Source organism: Nomascus leucogenys, chromosome 20 (genome assembly GCF_006542625.1).
Source record: "Nomascus leucogenys isolate Asia chromosome 20, Asia_NLE_v1, whole genome shotgun sequence".
Classification (NCBI taxonomy): domain Eukaryota; kingdom Metazoa; phylum Chordata; class Mammalia; order Primates; family Hylobatidae; genus Nomascus; species Nomascus leucogenys.
Window position 1 is genome coordinate 76,770,403 of NC_044400.1, and position 19,632 is coordinate 76,790,034.

General features: G+C 43.8%; 1 protein-coding gene across 2 annotated transcripts in view; it reads left to right on the forward strand.

Annotated features, from left to right (window-relative positions):
• Positions 1-19,632, forward strand: part of EVC (EvC ciliary complex subunit 1) — a 104,932-nt gene that overhangs the window by 70,263 nt on the left and 15,037 nt on the right. For both annotated transcript variants that reach the window (XM_030801461.1, XM_030801462.1), the window contains exons 12-13: positions 6,489-6,701; positions 16,525-16,634. In XM_030801461.1, coding sequence (XP_030657321.1) covers positions 6,489-6,701; positions 16,525-16,634 — 323 coding nt within the window. The remainder of the gene's footprint in view (positions 1-6,488; positions 6,702-16,524; positions 16,635-19,632) is intronic.

A 19,632-nucleotide genomic window follows, 5' to 3' on the forward strand; every position in this document is an offset into this window, starting at 1 on the left:
CACCTGAGTGAAGGAGCAAGTACAAAGTGAGCAGTTTGTATCTGCCTGGGCTGTGTGTGCTTCTGTTTGAGGGGAAGTGGATATCCCCCTAAGCTTGGGGGGTGAGGCTCAGGGCCAGCCTCTGTCCCCCACCAGAGTTCCACTCTGTCCTGACCCCTTTACATGTACTGGCAAAGCAATAATGCAAATTAGTTCTGGTTCTATTTCAGGCACAGAATAAATCAGTATCTCCCAAGTGACACGTGCCAGCATTAGTGGGAAGCGATGTGTTTTATGGCCTGTCAGACCATGTGACAAAGAATGCAGACTTGAGTCTTTCCAAGGAGCAGACAGGATCCAGCACATTTCTTATTAGAAGGAGCCTAAGCTAATGGACCCTGTTGTTTTTATAAAGCTAACCCTTCTCTAATTTACAAATCCCACATATTTTTGTGATTTGACCATTGTGAACAATAAAGAAAAAGGTTTGTCCGAACCACTGCTGTAGAATAAGAGAGTCCAAGAATGACAGTCAACTTAAAAATCTGTCTCCTGGCAGGAAATTGGGATTCTCAGAGGCTGGAAAATAATGTCCATTATCCCCATTCATTGAAACTGTTTTTATTGTGAAATATAACACATATGAATAAATAAAGCATAATCTTACAAATTAACAAATGATTATTGTAAAACATTTACGAAATCATATAGAGCAAGAAAGAGAATGCAGCTTGGACCCCAGAACACTCCCAGTGCCTCCTCCCCATCCTAACACCCTGCCCGCTCCCAGGAACCATCATCCAGCTGATACAGAAATCAGATCCTTAGTTTGATTTACAGTTGTAAATCTCAGAGCACATCCTGGACATTGTTGGGCAGCTTTGGCAGTTTTTGAACTTTATATAAATGGAATTGTACAGCATGTGCTTTGTCCCATTGGCCTTTCACTCAACTTGATATTTGAGAGATCCATCCATGTGGTTGTATGTGGCAGTAGCTCATTCTTCCTCATTGCTGTGGAGTGTTGTGTTGTATAAATACACTGCCATACATTTACCTATCCTACAAGTGATGGGCTTTGGGGTCTTCTTGTGTTAGCCTATTACACATTGGCTGATGTGAAGTTTCCTGTAGAAGCTGTGTGTATATATTACTCTTGGATATACCAAAGAGTGGAATTACTGGATTAAAGAGTATGTGTAGCTTCAATTTATATCCCATATAGTTATTGATTAAGATTTGGAATTTATAGGTCAATTTGAGGAGAATTAATGTCTTTACAATATCAAGTCTTCCAATCCAGAAACATGGTATATTGCTACATTTATTTAGGTCATATTTAATTTAGTTTTTCTTAATATTGCTTTGTGGTTCCTACCATTAGGTACGATATGTAATATAGCTGTTGTTTTTTTCTTTAATCAAATTAAGAAAGTTTCTTTCCATTCCTAATTTGCTAAGTGTGTTTCTCATGCATAGCAATTAAATATTGTAAAATGCCTTTATCTTCCTCTACTGAGGTAATCGGTGTAATATTTTTCTCCTTTATTCTGTTAATTTGGCAAATTTCATTGATTTGGTAATGTTATTAACTACATACAAATTTATAACTTTTTCATTTTTCCAGTGAATTAAACCTTTTAGCAGCATTAGGAAATGACCCCTTTGTGTCTAGTCATGTTTTGTTTTGTTTTTCTTAAAGACTATTTTATCTGCTATTCATGTAGCAAAAAGTGACCTTGTGTTTACTAGATGCTGGCTCTTCATTTATTCATTCATTCACTCATTCATTCTTTAAAAAATATTTACCTGAGAAGCATCAAGGTCATGGGCACTGGAACCCAACGGTCAGAGCTGTGTGTAAACTTGTGCAACTTTTTAACTTCTCTTTTACATGTAAAGAGGAAGCCTCAGTTTCCTCGTCTGTAAATTTCTTCCATCAGTTTTGGAAATTTCATTATCTCTTCAAATACTGCTTCTACCCAGACTTTCCCTCCAATCCTTCCGAGACTCCAATTTAACATGTTGCACCTTCCCATTGTATGTTCTGTCATTATCTTTTCCTCCATATTTTCCATCCTTTAGTCTCTCCTTGCTTTGTTCTGCTAGTTTCTTCTGATCTATTTTCCAGTGTGCTAATTCTCTCTTCAGCTGCACCTAAACTGCTATTAAACCTGTACATTGAGTTCTTAATATTGTACAATATTTTTCAATTCTAGAACTGCTAGTTGGCTCTTTTTAAACTAAGTAGTGTTACTTTTATAATTTCCAGCTCCTTACTTAAAGGTTTAAGAGTGGTTTTTAACTTCATGAGCATAGTAAGCATTGATATTTTAAAGACCATGTCTTGTAATTACATGCTGACTTGTAATTACTCTCTGAAGTACCTGTGGGTTTGTTTCTGATGCCCGTTGTTTGTGTAGGTCTTTGAGCATGTTACCTTATCTCCTCATGTGTCTGTTTATATTTTGTGTACTATATTTCAAGTTGCACATTTATTTGTAGAAATATTTTCAGGTATATAGTGATACTTTCCTTCTCCAAAGAGGATTTTCCTTTGCTTTTGTCAGATATCAGCACCTCTAGTGATCCAGGGTCACCTTAATTCAAAGTCAGGGCTTAAAATATCCTGGGCAATCTAAATAACTTGACTCCAGGTTACAGTTTTTATAATGAGTCTGGACTGGTTCCCTTCCATTTTACTAATATTTCTCCAGTGTGGCTTTTTGGATACCAACCCTAAGTGTGGAATGGTTTACCAGGCCCCCACCCATAATGAACAATGAACTTGAACTTTGGTCCCCTGACAGCTTCAGGCTATCAAAAGGCCTGCTCAGCTGTTCAGCCATCCCCTCTGAATCAACCAACACTCCCTAGGTAAAAGCAGCCCAAAGGCTGGGCATGTCCCTCCAGATGTGTCTTCTTAGGCCTTGGCCCATGTACTCATCACAATCTTGTTAGCTCTTTGCAACTTTTATGAAGATTTAATAATTATTTTGTCCACTTATCTTTTTCATTCACCCCTAGTGAAAAGATTGGTCCAAGTTATCTGGTTAGCCATATCAGAAATATAATCTCTAAATCTTTTAAAAGAATGTGGGTTCCATATGCCCTTGTCATGATCACTTTATTCTGACCAAAGTCAGGGTTGGCCGTGAGCTTAAGAGTGTGGCATTCATTAGGTTGAATTAACATTAATTTGAATGAAATTTAACTTATATTCATTGAGCACAGCAAGTATGACCTAGGTACATTCACCATACTAAGTGTATGTGTGAGACTATGTTTATTTTCCTTTCAAAAAACCAGTTATCCATGTAGCACACTGGCTAAGGGTATGAGTCCAAGAGTCCAATGGCCAGGACCTACCATCTATAAACTGTGTTCCAGTTACTCATCTTCTCTGTGCCTCAGTTTCCTCATTTGTAAATGATGATAATTATAATAGAATGCCTTGATTGAACTGTTGTATGGATTGAGTGATATTATGCAAAAACAGTGTTCTTGACTCAAATTAGTAATTCTTAACAATTATATTTATTATCACCTGTCATTTTCTGGGGACTCTGCTAGGCCCTACAAATGCAAAGGTGGTAAGAGGAAACTCTGTGGTCTTGTCCATGAGAAGGACAATCATACAACCAGTGCCTGCAAAGGGTGGTGAGTGCTGGAAGGGCAGCAGCAAAGGAGGGGCACCTCTTCAGGGGTCCTTAAGATGACCAGGTTCAGTGGTTCACTAGGACAGCTCATGGACTCAGCCTGTAGTTGTACCCATGGCTAAGACTTATTGCAGTGAAAGGATTCAAAGCAAAATCAGCAAAGGGAAAAGCTACAAGGGGTAAAATCCAGAGGAAACCAGGCACAAGTTTCCAGAATCTTCTCCCCATGGAGTCACACAGGATGCACTTAATTCACATGAGTTGTGGCACCATGTGTGAAATGTTGTCTACCAGGGAAGCTATCTTGAGCTTAGAGTCCAGGGATTCTGTTGGGATCAGTCATACGGGCACATCTCCTTCCTGTCATGTACCAAGATTCCAGACTCCAGGAAGGAAAGCAGATGTTCAGCTAAGCCACATTGCACCTAATGAGATCCTGTGGTCAGGGTGCCTTGCCAGAAAAGGAGACCTCGAATTGATTTTTGGAACATGTGAGGAGAGTTTCTGGGCAGAGGGGAACGTGGGTGCTCTAGTTGTGTTGGGGCATGGCGTATTCAGGGACTGCCAGCACGTGCTTGGTTGGGGAGGATATGAGATGTGGGTGCAGACCCTAGCGCGACATAGCTGCTATCTCAGGGAGCTGTGGTCTAGGGGGATGACAGATAAACTGTGGCTTAGATACCCTGGTAGGCTAACCAAACAGCTGGTGGGAGCTTGGGGTCAGAAATGCCCATGTTAGTGGCCCAGGGGAGGCTCCAGAGAAGGGATTATTTTGGAGGGATTTTCAGGGTGAGGAGTCCATTCCAGGTGTGAAGTGATTGGAGATGGGGCAAAAGGAGTGGCTTTAAAAAGCTTCTGGGCTGGGCACGGTGGCCCACACCTGTAATCCCAGCACTTTGGGAGGTCAAGGCAGGCAGATCATTTGAGCTCAGGAGTTCGAGAGCAGCCTGAGCAACATAGCAAAACCTCGTCTCCACAAAAAAATATAAAAAATTAGCCGGGCATAGTGGCATACACTCCTATAGTCCCAGCTATTTGGGAGGCTGAGGTGAGAGGGTCACCTGAGCCCAGGAAGTCGAGGGCGTGATCACACCCCTGAACTCCAGCCTGGGCGACAGAGGGAGATCCTGTCTCAAAACAAAAAGCATCTGCATAATGAAACATGCAATGAGATGCCATTTATGGGTGAATGAACACACACACCAAAAGCCACCTTTATGAACATGATATGCAGGGAAAGTAGAGACCTGTAAACTGGAGAGAGGGTCACTGCATTCATGGGGATGGCTGTCTGAGGCTGAGAGGGAGGGGAAAGATTGCAGGGAGCCATAAGGAATTCCAACTTAACCTGTAAAGTTCCACGTTTTTGTTTTTGTTTTTATATTTTTTGAGATGGAATCTCTCTCTGTCACCCAAGTTGGAGCACAGTGACACAATCTCAGCTCACTGCAACCTGGGCCAGCTTCAAGTGATTCTCCTTCCTCAGCCCCCCAAGTAGCTGGGATTACAGACATGCGCCACCATGCCCGGCTAATTTTTCTATTTTTTAGTGGAGACAGGGTTTCACCGTGTTGGCCAGGCTGGTCTCCAACTCCCAACCTCAGGTGATCTACGCACCTCAGCCTCCCAAAGTGCTGGGATTGATTACGAGCATGAGCCACCATGCCCAGCTATCTGTAAGGTTCCATGTTTTTTTTGACCAAGTCTCGCTCTGTCGCCCAGGCTGGAGTGCAGTGGCACAATCTTGGCTCACTGCAAGCTCGACCTCCCAGTTTCACGCCATTCTCCTGCCTCAGCCTCCCACTTCCATGTTTTAAATGAAAAAAAAAAAAAAAAAAAAAAAAAAAAGATGTGAGCAGTGGATTCACAGGTGTTTAATATTATTATTGTGGTGTGGGTTTGTTTTTCATAGTTTTTAGATCTTGGGGTGGGGGAGGTGGGATGAAGGCAACAGAATGATGAGACAAGAGGCAGGACAGCCGGGGCCATCTCTGAGCTGCCGGAAGCCCTGCTGGGTGATCCTGAGTGTGAGGGGAACAGAGGTCTTGCACGTTATTTGAGCCAGGAGGACTCATGATAAGACGTGAAGTTTATGGAAATAACTCATTTAAGCATGGAGGGTGGAAGGGAAGACAAAGAGACCAGTGGGGATTGTAAAAATAATCTAGACAGTGACCCAGGGGAGGCCCTAATGATGGTTTTGAGGAGATGCCAGAGATGGAGAGCTCACTGGGGGAGGAGAGCAGGTGCGAAGCTTGGCAAGGAGAGCAGGTGCGAAGCTTGGCGAGGAGAGCAGGTGTGAAGCTTGGCGAGGAGAGCAGGTGTGAAGCTTGGCGAGGACAGCAGGTGTGAAGCTTGGCGAGGAGAGCAGGTGTGAAGCTTGGCTGAGTGGGGCTGAGAGGGCTCTAAGGTACATCCCAGGGCTGTGCGTGTGTGTGTGTGTAGGAGTGTGTCTATGTGTGCAAGTATGTATGAGTCTATGTGTGATTCATGTGAGTGTGTGTGCACTTGTCTATGCATGGATGTATGTGGGAGTGTGTGCATGGGTCAAATGTGAACGAAAGTATGCATGTGTTCGTGTGTGTGTGCATGTGTGTATATGTGCCTGTTTCTGCATGCATATGTGTATGAGTACATGTGCATGTGTCTGTGTGTACAAGTGTGTGTGCATGTGGGGGAGTTACTTGTATGTGTGTCTGTGCATGCTTGCATACGTGTGACTTGAGAGTTCCTGTCTGTGGATCTCCTTGTTTCTTGCGGGAGGCTTGTGGAGGAGAGGCAGAGAGCAGCTCAGGCCCCACACGGGGTCCTGCCATGACCTGTAACCCCATCTGTGGTTCTCGGCTTCAGGAGCTGTACTGCAGCACCGTGGACACTTTCCAGAAGTTCATGGACGCCCTGTTCCTTCAGACGCTCCCTGGCATGACTGGCCTCCCCCCGGAAGAGTGTGACTACTTGAGGCAGGAAGTCCAGGAGAACGCTGCCTGGCAGCTGGGGAAGTCAGATCGCTTCCGGAGGCAGCAGTGGAAACTCTTCCAGGAGCTCCTAGAGCAAGACCAGCAGGTGCGGGCATTTGGGAACCCAGGGGCTGGGGTCTGCATTTTAGAAACACATGAAGAAGCGTGAGAGATCTCACATCCTGAACACCCACTAGTGCCTACTGTAGGTGCTCTACGGAGATGACTGTTGCATCCCTTTCACAATGGCCCACCACAGGGGCGGGATGAGAGAGCAGAGCCCTCATCTCCCTCAACAGGAAGTCGGAGATCATACCTTAAGTTGATCGATCAAGAAGAACAGCAAAGCTCGTTCTTTAGAATGAGAGAAATAAGTAGCCAACCAAATGGCAGGAAGGAAAGAGGTTAACAGGGAGTGGGCTCAGTGGGGGTGGGGGAAGTGGCACACACAAGACTCCTGTTTTTCAGTGAGAGTCTGATTATTAAGACCATGGATTTATGCTGAGACAGAATCGTGACCCCTCAAAGATATCTATGCTGTGTTCCCTTACAGGGCAAAAGGCAGGTGCGGTGGAGTGAAGGATTTTGAGGTAGGGATGCTTGTGGGTTATCCTGGTGATCCCAGCGTAATTGCAAGGGTTCTTACAGGAGACAGGCAGAAGGGTGGGAGTCAGAGAAGGAGGGCTGATGTTCTAAGCAGAGGTCGGAATGGTGTGGCTGTGAGCCTAGGAACTCTGGCTGGTTCTAGAAGCTGGAAAGGTCAAGGAACACATTCTCCCCTATAGCCTCCAGAAAAGAGTGCAGCCTTGCTGACACCTTGATTTTAACCCATTAAGACCCATTTCAGCCTTCTGGCCTCAAAACTGTAAGATGGTAGATTTGTGTTGTTTTCAGCCACAGCTTGTAGCAATGTGGAACAGCAGCAATAGGAAACTAATACAATACACATTGATTTTTTTTTTTTTTTTCTGGAGATGGAATCTTGCTCTGTCACCCAGGCTGGAGTGCAATGGTGTGATCTTGGCTCACTGCAACCTCCGCCTCCCAGGTTCAAGCAATTCTCCTGCCTCAGCCTCCCGAGTAGCTGGGATTACAGGCGCATGCCACCACGCCTGGCTGATTTTTGTATTTTTAGTAGAGAAGGGGTTTCACCATGGTGGCCAGGCTGATGTCAAACTCCTGAATTCAAGTGATCTGCCGGCCTCAGCCTCCCAAAGTGCTGGGATTACAGGCATGAGCCATTGTGCCCAGCCCACATTGATTTTATCTTTAAAAAATTAAAAACTGTTAAATTAAAGAAGGCATTTCCAAATTCAGCATCCACCAAGACCACCCGCCAGTCCTTTCTCCCCCGCCTTCAGCCCTCTAGAGGCTGTGAAACTAACATCCTCAATATCCATATCCCTTGCAACTAGTCATGGCTGAGTGACGCTGCTCTGGCCTTTGAAACAAGGCAAAGGGCTTCTGTTTCCTGTTACCAAAGCCGGTTTTGCTTGGAGCAGCCCCCTTCTTCAGTGTCCCATTCTTCCTTCCTAGAATGCACGGGAGGCCTGGAGGTGCATCAGCCTTTGTCTGCCCTAGAGGCAGCCTGCGTGAGCCTGGTGGGCTCCAGATTGTGGAGCAGTCTTAGACAACCCCGAGCCCCTGGCGATGCTGTTGAGCCATTGCCGCAGCCCTGAACCGCCCGCCCCTACATGCTTATTGTCAGAAACAAGCCTTGTTTCTTTAAGTTGGGTTTGCAATTAGTTACAAAAGACCAGTCTGACTGATGCATCCATCTAAAAGAGGTTTCCTAAAACAATTCCTTGGGGCAATAGAAGGTACAAAGTAGATAAAGGAAAGCATTGTGTGAATACATGACCACTCACAGCTGTGGGGACAGGCACAGGGCCTAGTTGCCTGCCCGAATGAATTCTTAGACCTCCTTCTAGTTCATTCAGTCCTCTGTCAGTGGCATCCGGTTGCCCTGTCATAGGTGACTTGCCTGTCTCCTGCATTTGGCTATGAGTTCCTTGAGGACGGCAACCCTAATTTTCAGCCCAGTAGCTGCAATGTGGTAAATGCTCGGGAAAACTTGTTGCATTTCCAGCAACAATAATGCAGCTTTGGAAATGATTACAGTGTTGCCTTTGCCCTGTATTCTTCTAAGGGATCTAAATGAAGCTGAATTCATCCAATTCATTCCAAATCCTGGGCCACAGACCAATTCATTTACAGTCTTTGGGGAGGGAGGAGGACCTGGGCCTCAGTGTCCTAGAAACCAGGTGAACCTAATGGGCCTCTGAAGTGGACCCACTAAATGAGTGTAGGGGCCTTTTAGAGACCATTGTGGTTTTGCAGCCAGGCCTCTAACCTCAGAAGCCTAAGACATGGGTTTGAGCCAGAGCAGACACATTAATGGGCTGTGTGACTTTAGCCAGTGAGCTGACCTCTTGCAACTCTGTGATTTTACACAACTTGCTAAAAATACCTCAGAACTCCAGCTTCTATGTGAAAACTAAGGGTCACAATATCCAAATGATTGCATTGAGATAATGCAAGTAAAGACCTTTTGCACAATATCTATTGAATCATTTAATGGTATTGACAGTGAAGGAATCCAGAATTTCATTTCTGACAAAACACCTATGATTCATCTAAAACTCCCCGGTTAGGAGTCTTAAGTTATTTTAGGCAAATGGTAGACTATGCACAGCTCTGTTTTTAATGTTATATTTGTTTACTTTGTGAGCATATGATTGTGAATTTTTCTTGGCGTGTGGGGAAGGTTTCTGGCTGAGTTTTGCATGCAGGAAGCAAGCAGGAGAGTTAATGACCTCATCAACTGATTGCATAAGTATGACCCAAGACTGTTTTCTCAAGGTGTCTATGTCATAGTTAATTTACTGATTACTTAACTGCCTTACATTAACACATGATAGCTGGGCACGGTGGCTCACACCTATAATCCCAGCACTTTGGGAGGCCAAGGCGGTGGATCATGAGGTCAGGAGATCGAGACCATCCTGGCTAACATGGTGAAACCCCATCTCTACTAAAAATGCAAAAATTAGCCAAGCGTGGTGGTGGGCACCTGTAGTCCCATCTACTCGGGAGGCTGAGGCAGGAGAATGGCGTGAACCCGGGAGGTGGAGTTTGCAGTGAGCTGAGATCGCGCCACTGCACTCTAGCCTGGGCAACCGAGCAAGACTCCATTTCAAAAAAAAAAAAGAAAAGAAATTAACACACCATAGTTAGAGATCCACCTGCCATATTTCCTCATTGATGAAAAAAAGAGAAATGAGCTCTCTGTCGTTTAGATGAATATTAGTCATGAGAAGAAAAGCACCAGCGAAGCTATTCATGGAAAATCAAAAACACATCGACTACAAATTGCCTTTCCCACATTGTTTTCTATCCAAAAAGACAGTGGTCGTTTCATAACCCATTGCTCAGGGAAGTTGTTAAAAATTACGGAATTTGTGAATTACGCCGTTGGAACAGGTTGTAGAATGATGTTTCTCAAAATGTAATCTGCTCTAATGCAGATTTCTGGGCTTCTCCCAGTCCCCTTGCGGTAGGCAGCTATAATGGCCCCCTAAAGAGGCCCACATCCTGATCCCTAAAACCCGTGAATATGTCTGGTTACAAGGCAAAAAGGACTTTGCAAATGTGATTAAGCAAAGGATCGTGAGATGGGGATATTCTCCCGATGGTCTGGCTGGGCCCCATGTCATCACAAGGGTCCTTATAAGTGAAAAAGGAGCAGCAGTGCCAGAGTGAGGCAGTGAGGAAGACTCTGCAGCCATTGCTGGACTTGAGGATGGAGGAAGGGACGGTGAGCCCGGGAATGCAGGTGCCGTCTAGGAACTGGAAAAGGCAAGAAAATGGATTCTGCTCCAGACCCTCGGGGAGGAGCGCAGACCTACCGACCCCCATTTTAGGCCTCCGATCTCCAGAAGTGTAAGGTAGTAAGTGTTGTTTTAAGCCAACAAATTTGTAATAATGTGTTACAGCAGCCACAGGAAACTAACACACCAGCGGGTAGGAGTGGGGCAGGGAATGTGGCAGTTGGTGCACTCCTTAGCATAACAGTAAAGAACACCAGTGCTAGAGGCAGTCTGTCTGAGTTTGAATCCTGGCTCCCCACCTCACTCTCCTCTCCCTCTCCCTCTGCACCCCACTCCAGGTGGTTTTCATCATTTCCTCACCAAGTCTGCTCTCCTCTGTGCTGAGCTTTTAGGCCTCCTCTTACTGGACTCAGTGGTGGCGTTTGGCCAAGTTGGTCTCTTCCCTCCTCCTTGAAACACCCGCTTGACTCTCTTGCTTCTCCTCCCAGCTCACTTCTTTCTCCTTCTCAGTCTCCTTTGCTGGCCCCTTCCCAGCTCCTTAATTTCTGAACACTGGAGAGCCCTGGGGTGCAGTCTTCAGTCCTCTTCTTTATCTACATGCACTGTTTCAATGATCCCATCCAGTCACACACCATCTGTATTAGTTTTCTAATGCTGTGTAACAAGTAACCCCCAAACTAGAAGCTTAAAACAACATGCACTTATTGTCTCTCAATTTCTGTGGGTCAGGTGTCCAGGCACAGTTTAACTGGGCCCTTTGTTCAGGGCCTCTCACAAGGCCACATCCAATCTCTGGGCTGGGGCTGGAGTCTCATCTGAAGGCTTGACTGGAGAAGAGTCACTTCTGTGCTCACTTACATGGCTCTTGTCAGGTTTCAGTTCCTCAAGGTCGTTGGACTGAGAGCCAACAGCTTCCAAATTTATACGCTGAGCTCAGGATCATTCCTGAACTCAGATCTAAGTGAAGTCTCCATTTAGATGATTGATAGACATGAGAAATTGGTGTGTCAAAAACAGCTGTTGTTCTTCCTGCCAACCTGCCTTACCCACAGCCTTCCTCCATTTTTCTACTAAATTGGGGCAAAAACCTTGGGGTCATCCTTGACTCCTCTTTCTTTCACACCCTACATTGGTTGACAAGAAATCCCATTGGTTTTGCCTTCAGTCTAATCCTGAATGTGACCACTATTCAGCACCTCCCCTCTTAGCACCCTGGTCAAAACCACTCTTGTCTGGGTTACTGCAACAGCTGACCAACTGCTCTACCTCCATTCTCAACCCCCAGCCAGAGTGATACTTTTAAGACAAGCTTGTCCAACCCACAGGCTGCATGCAGCCCAACACAAATTCATAAACTTTCTTAAAACATCATGAGATTTTTTTGCATCTGTTTTAGCTCATGAGCTATCATTCATGTTAGTGCATTCTATGTGTGGCCCAAGTCAGTTCTTCCAGTGTGGCCCAGGGAAGTCAAAAGATTGGACATCCCTGTTTTAAGACATCCTATATGCCACTAATTTTTAGGATACATATTTAAAAATGTTTTAACATCCCTGAAATCAAGATACATTTTAATTTAATTGGCAGTGACTTTTCTCTGTTAGTGATACCGGAAATAATTGGGCATCTTACAGTCATCAGCACAATAGATTTGATAGGGAATACTAAGTCACATCATGTTGCTTCTCTGCAGAACCCCCAGTGGCTTCTCATTTCACACAGCATAAAAGCCAGAGTCCTCGCCACACTCTGCAAAGCCCACCATGTCAAGTCCTGGCTGCCTTCTGACTGCACCTGCATGCTGCCCCCAGCCCCGCTGGTTCCTTGCACCCCTCTGGCTTTCTGGGCGTGCTCCTGCCTCACTCCGTCCTGCTCTGGGTCTTTGCTCCATGTCACCTTCACAGCGAGGCCTACTCTGACCACGCTGTTTAAAACTGCAATGCTCCCCTCACCCCCAGCACTCCAGTGTTTGCCTGAGGAGTTGATTGTAGAGTCTACCCCACCTAAAAACCCTCCCTGTTTCTTGGAGGACACTAACAAACTTTCAGCACATACTAGGCATCAATCAATAGCTCTTTCCCTTTCTCTCCATAATACATGAGAGTTTGAAACAAAGAGTAAAACTTACTTGAGGCCACAAAATGACCTGGTAGCAATGACCAGCACTCTAGCCCGAGGAAGCACTTCTTCCGAATGTAAGCATTTACAAGCCTGCATTTGATGATGCTGAAGAGGTTTGTGTAACAGCTGCAGGCACCATCTGGTCCAGAGATCTTGACCTTATCGATCATCATCGAATCCTGTTGCTAGTTTAAGCTGCATTCTCAAAACACACAGCAAAGACCCCTATATACTTTAGTGGCAATGCAGACTCACCTTTCAAAGAATCAAGACTGGCCAAGCATGGTGGCTCACGCCTGTAATCCCAGCACTTTGGGAGGCCGAGGCGGGTAGGTCGCCTGAGATTGAGAGTTCAAGACCAGCCTGGCCAACATAGCGAAACCCCATCTCTACTAAAAATACAAAAATGAGTCGGGCGTGGTGGCATGCACCAGTAATCCCAGCTACTTGGGAGGCTGAGGCAGGAGAATCACTTCAACTCGGGAAGCGGAGGTTGCAGCAAGCTGAGATCGTAGCACCTCACTCCAGCCTGGGCGACAGAGTGAGACTCCATCTCAAAAAAAAAAAAAAGATGACCGTGCAGAATTTTCTAGAACGTTCTGGTTTCCCTAGCACTCTGACAGATTATTGTAAACTTCTCACAAGAGGAGTCAGAGATGGGATGTAATGAAATGTTCCAGATAGCACAGTGTAGTTTTGTGAGAGTTAAGTGCAGGTGCTATGAATCACAGCATCCACCAGAACTGAAGTCTAGGCTACAAGTGCTTCTGTCCAGGCCTCCGTGTTTAATCTGCATTCCAAATGCAGCATGCGCCATCTCCAGGATGCCAGAGGTAGAGCCTTTTACAAAGCCATGGAAAAGGGACGGATTCTCACCTTAAGGATGGAGTCCTTGGTTGTAGAATGGTCTTGCTGAGTTAGGTGCATCTGGTGATGTGAGATCGTCAGGGAGGAGCATGGTGGATTTAGAAAATATTTCAGCTTTGGAGACAGAAAGATGTAGATTTCAGTTCCTGCCCCACTGTTTATTAGCTGTGTGACCTTGGACCTCATTAGAATGTGCTTGTAACGTGTGTTCTTTTCAAAACAGAGGAGATTAATAGCCCTAAAAATAAGACACTATGAAACAAGACAAGGCACTGAAAAAATATACTTTATGAATGAAAATTATAGTCATGAGGCCGGGAGTGGTAGCTCACGCCTGTAATCTCAGCACTTGGGAGGCCGAGGCAGATGGATCACTTGAGGTCAGGAGTTCAAGACCAGCCTGTCCAACATGGAGAAACCCTGTCTCTACTAAAAATACAAAACATTAACTGGGTGTGGTGGTGGGTGCTTGTAATCCCAGCTACTCGAGAGGCTGAGGCAGGAGAATCACTTGAACCCGGGAGGTGAAGCTTGCAGTGAGCCGAGATCTCACAGGAGATCACTTAGCCTGGGCAACAGAGCAAGACTCCATCTCAAAAAGAAAAAATTATAGTAATGAAAACAGAAATCTAATTGGATTAGTTAATAGAATAGCAGATTAAATTGTGGCTAAAGAAACAATGTGTGAACTAGAAGATAAATGTGAGAAGGTGGTCCCAGAATACAGCTCAGAGATCTAAAGAGATGGAAAATACAGAAGAAGAGACATGGAGAATAGGATGACAAAGTCCTATAGGAGTAGAAGAGATATCTAATTCTGTAGAAATAAAATAGGCAATTTTTAAACAGTGAGAACAGAGGGAGTGAGGGAAATAAGAAATAATACTGGGCAAAGGAACATTGATGATTCAAACAATGAACTGAAGAGTTTAGAAATGAGCAGTTTAGATGAAGAGTTTAGAAGACAGTGCAGAACCAAAATAATGAAGAGCAGTATCCAAGAGCAGAGAGAACACTGGAATCCTATTTCTCCTTCTAGTCTGGGGGAGGGCAGAAGTATTAACTTTATATTTACAAATTAAATATACAACTTAAAAACTGAAGAGTAATCACGTGGAAGAGAAAAGAACAGCCCCTCCCATCCAGGAGCCAGCCTGTCACTCGCAGCTGGGCCTGGGATTCTCCTATTAACAACCAACCACCGAGCATCCACATGATGAGGCCCCTCTGTTACATGAAAGATGGAGCCAAAAATGAGACCACCCTGCCACCATACCTGAACACAGACCAAACGTGAACACTGTCCAACCCCCCACCCCTGAAATGCCCAGACACCCCATCCTGGCTGAGCCAAGCCTGGCTTCATTAAACCCTCCCCAAATCATCTCCTACAGCCCACACCTGGGCCTTTCTAACCCCTCTACACATTCTCCCTTGCTGCATCAAGTGATAACCCAATCTGTTCAGCCTTAGGGGAGCTCTGATGGCCTTTGCAGTGCATTGACAGAGTAAAATAACTAAGTAGAATATGTGACTTCCAAGGTAGAGAAAAAAGTATCCCAAAATGCAGGTTAGACACCTAAAAATGATGAATCCAATAAAAGAGAAAAACAAGTTGGGAAGAATGCACGTTTCATAATATCTAGAAAACACAAGATTAGATGGTGGGAAACAAGTCCAAGCGTACCATTAGTCACAATAAATACTAGCAGATCCATTTAGATTGCTAAAAAACACATTTCCTAATCTAGCTATGTGGCATTACAGGAGACACAGCTAGATCATCAAAAGTTAGAAAGTCAAGGGAAGGAAAACAATATCCCAGGCAAATATCTACCAAAAGAAAGTGCATGATACTAAGATCTGACAAATTATACTTTAGGCAGAAAACATTTTTTAGAGATAAAGAGAGTCATTACATAGTGTAAGAGGAACATTTAACAATTTAGCCACAAAACACATGAAGCAAAATTGGACAGACTTGAAAGACGAACAAATTGAAACCATGATGGAAGATTTTAATACCCCATCTCACAGAAAATAACAGACCGATCAGTCCATAAGTCAGGCCATGAAAAGATCTGTTCTGAACAACACAGTCAATTAGGATGAGCAGATGCTCCTACATCGAATTTTATGCACCATATTTATGGATAGATAATATGAATGTCTCTATTGAAAAGCCAAAAGGATCTACAAACTGTCACAACTATGAAGATTGCTCTGAAATGTCACCACATACAAAATCAATATCCCAAACCAGTAGATTTCCTCCATACCAGCAACACCCAGTGATAAAGAAAGATCATCTTAAGAATCAAAGCCATAAGCTACCTAAAAATAAGTTGACCAATATGTATAAGAGCTTAAGGGAGACGTTTATAGAATGTCATTGAAGGCATGAAGAAAAATGAGAGAAATGGCATGTTTTGGGGTGGAAAACTCAGTTTTCCAAAGATGGCGATTCTCTTCAAATTGATCTGTAAAATCAACCCAATTATGAGAAAATTCCAAAGAGTCTTTTTTCCCCTAAACTTGACCAGCTGATCCTAAAAGTCATAGGAAAAGCAACCAAGAATAGCTAAGGCAGCTTTGAACAAGAGGATAAGGCAGGACCTACCCTCGCTGCATTGACGTTTAATTGCTACAGTGTTAGCAAGCATGGTATTGGTGCAGAAATAAACAGACCAATAGAACAAAATACAGAAGCTGGGACAAGATGTGTGTGTATATGTTAATTATATAAGACAAAGTGGCATTAGAGGAAAGCCAGAAAAAAAATAAATTATTTAATAAACATTGTTGGGACAATTAGTTATCCATTTATCCAGAGAAAATTAGACCCCTTCCTCACTCCACAGAAAATAAATTTTAGATACTTCAATTTAGAGTATTTAAAGTTTTCCTATTTGCATTTTTCCTAAATGCAAATAGGAAAGATTTTAAGGTTTTAGAAGAAAATACAAGAGAAAATGTTAATGAAATCAGTGCAGAAAGGGATTTAAAAAAGAAACACACACACACACAAGAAACAAAATGCACAATCCAAGCAAGCAGGATTGTTGAAGTGAGTAACCACATACCTGCTCTGTCCCTCTGTCCTGAGTTCAGGTGTGGATGGAGGAGTGTGCGCTGTCCAACGTGCTGCAGACACACCTGCGGGAGGACCACGAGGGCACCATCCGCGGCGTCTTGGGCCGACTGGGCGGCCTCACTGAAGAGTGAGTACAGCTCCCTGAAGGCCCAGGGCTTTGTGTCCTGCATGTTGCTCCGTGCGGCCTCAGCGTCCTCATCTGGGCACGCTGACTGCCCCTTGGCTTCCTTTGAATGTAAATGACTTAATGTTTCTTAGTCTCGATTTCCTCATCTATAAAATGGGCTAATGATATCTATTTCATAGAGTTGTCTGTCATAGGAACTTTTTTAAACCGCTTTTTTCAGGTATAGTTTACATACATTTATTTTACGAGTACAATTCAATGATTTTTAGTAAATTTTACAGAGTTCTACCCCATCACTACAATCCAAATTTAGAACATTTCCATCACCCCAAAAATTGCTACATAGCAATTGTAAAAAGATCTCTTGTGCCCAATTGCAGCCACTTCCCAATTTATTATCAGGTTTTATATTCATTTTTCACGTTTTTGCTATAACTATTAGTGCAATATGGTCTTTCCAATTTGCTGGAAAGTATTTTTTTCCTTCTTTCATATGAGAAAAAATATATATGTATATATTTTTATATATATATGTATTTTTTTTTCTTTTTTCTCGAGACAGAATCTCGCTCTGTCACCCAGGCTAGAGTCCAGTGGCACAATCTCAGCTCACTGCAACCTCCCTCCGCCTCCCGGGTTCAAGTGATTCTCTAGCTTCAGCCTCCCAAGGAGCTGGGATTATAGGTGCCCGCCATCATGCCTGGCTAATTTTTGTATTTTTTGTAGAGATGGGATTTCACCATGTTGGCCAGGCTGGTCTCAAACTCCTAACCTCAAATGACCCACCCACCTCAGCCTTCCTAAGTCTAGGATTACAGGCGTGAGCCACCATGCCCAGCCGAGAAAAAAATTTTTGATATAGCTATTTTTTAGTTTTATTTTTCAACTTCTATTTTAGATTCAGAGGGCACATGTGCAGGTTTGTTACAAAGGTATATTGCGTGATGCTGAGGATGGGGTACAGCTCCCATCACCCAGGTAGTGGACGCAGCACCCCATAGGTAGTTTTTTAACACTTGGCCCCCTCTTGTAGTCCCCAGTGTCTATTGTTCCCATCCTTATATCTATAGGTGCCCAATGTTTAGCTCCCACCTATAAGTGAGAACATGCAGTATTTGGTTTTCTGTGTCTACATTAGTTTCCTTAGGATAATGGCCTCCAGTTGCATCCATGTTACTGCAAATAACGTGATTTCATTAATTTTTATGACTGTATAGTATTCCATGGTGTATATATACCACATTTTCTTTATCCAATCCACCATTGATGAGCACCTAGGTTGATTCCGTGTCTTTGCTGTCGTGAATAGCACTGCAATGAACATATAAGTACGTGTGTCTTTTTGGTAGAATTTATTTTCAATTTACTTTCCTTCGGGTGTCGATATAACTATTTTTTAGTTGCCCAGACCTTTGCAGAAAACAAATTGTGTATGCCATCAAGAAGCAGGTGTCTAGCTATGGAATTGGATAATACAGGGGAAACATCAGAAGAGGATGGAGGCTGGGTGTGGTGGTTCACGTCTGTAATCCCAGCACTTTGGGAGGCTGAGGTGGGCAGATCGCCTGAGCTCAGGAGTTCAAGACCACCCTGGGCAACATGGTGAAACCCTGTCTCTACTAAAATACAAAAAATTAGCTGGGCGTGGTGGCAGGTGCCTGTAACCCAGCTACTTGGGAGACTGAGGCACGAGAACTGCTTGAGCCCCGGAGGCAGAGGTTGCAGTGAGCTGAGATCACACCATTGCACTCCAGCCTGGGCTATAGAGTGAGACTGCGTCTCAAAAACAACAAACAAACAAACAAACAAACAAAGAAGAGGATGGAAACATAAGTAGGCTTGGACCAGGGACACCTGGTGAGCCATACTGAGGACAACAGAGAGCGATTGGGGAATTTGTCTAGCCTGAAAAGCTGTGTCTTTTAATTGCATTAATGTTTAGTCCATTTATGTTTAATGTAAATCCTCATGCTGATATATATTTGGGTTTTCATATCAGTTTTTGAAAATTCTCAGATGTTTTCTCTTTAGATCTTCCCCTGCCCATTCTCTCCCTCCTCTCTTTCTGGGACTCCAGTGACAGAATTTATGAGGCTTTTCCACTTTATCCCATATGTCTCTTACATGCTACTCTGTATTTTTGATTCTTTTCTTCTCTGTGGTTCAGCATGGATATTTTCCTTTGAGGTATCTTCCAGCCACTCTCTCTTCAGCCATGTTTTATCAGGTGCTAAACCCATCTCCTAAGTTGTTCATGTCAGTTACTGCATTTTCAGTTCTAGGATGTTCATTCGATTCCTTGTATAGTTTCCAGTTATCTGCTGAAATTCTTCATCTTATCATTTAATTTCTGGAACATACTAATCATAATTAGTGTAAAGGTCATGTCTGACTATTCTGTTTTCTGATATCTTCTGGGCATGTTTCTGTTGTCTGTTTTTCTCTTTATTTTTAGTTAATTCTCGTCTATTTGCATGTCTGGGTATTTTTATTGGATGATGACCACTAAGCGTGAAAAATGGTAGAGATAATTTAAGACTTGAAATGATACGATCTTCTTCCAGAGAGGATTTATGTTACTTCTAGCAGGAATTTCGGATAGTGGAAGATTCACTCCACCCATGTTGGAATTTAGCTGATTCTGAATTAGGTCTTAGTGGGGAACGGCTTTTATTCCTAGGATGAAGGCACCCACCAAAAAGCCTGGAGCGTTTTCCAGCCTCTTCTTGGCAGCTGACTGTCAGACCTCTGTTCACCTCTCAGCCTCTCAGCAGACACCTCAAGTTATACAACCAAATGTTGAACCTCTGGCAGGCTGAGTTTTTTTACATGAATCACTGAAATAGGAACTCAAAAATAGCTCAAGATTTCAGCTTTGGATGTGCTGATTTAGAGTCATACCATTAATTTTAGTGGCTGCATACCATAGGCTGCTGTACACATACATTGGACAGCCCGGCAGGATGTGATGAGGTTAAAAAGATTAATAGACAAGCAG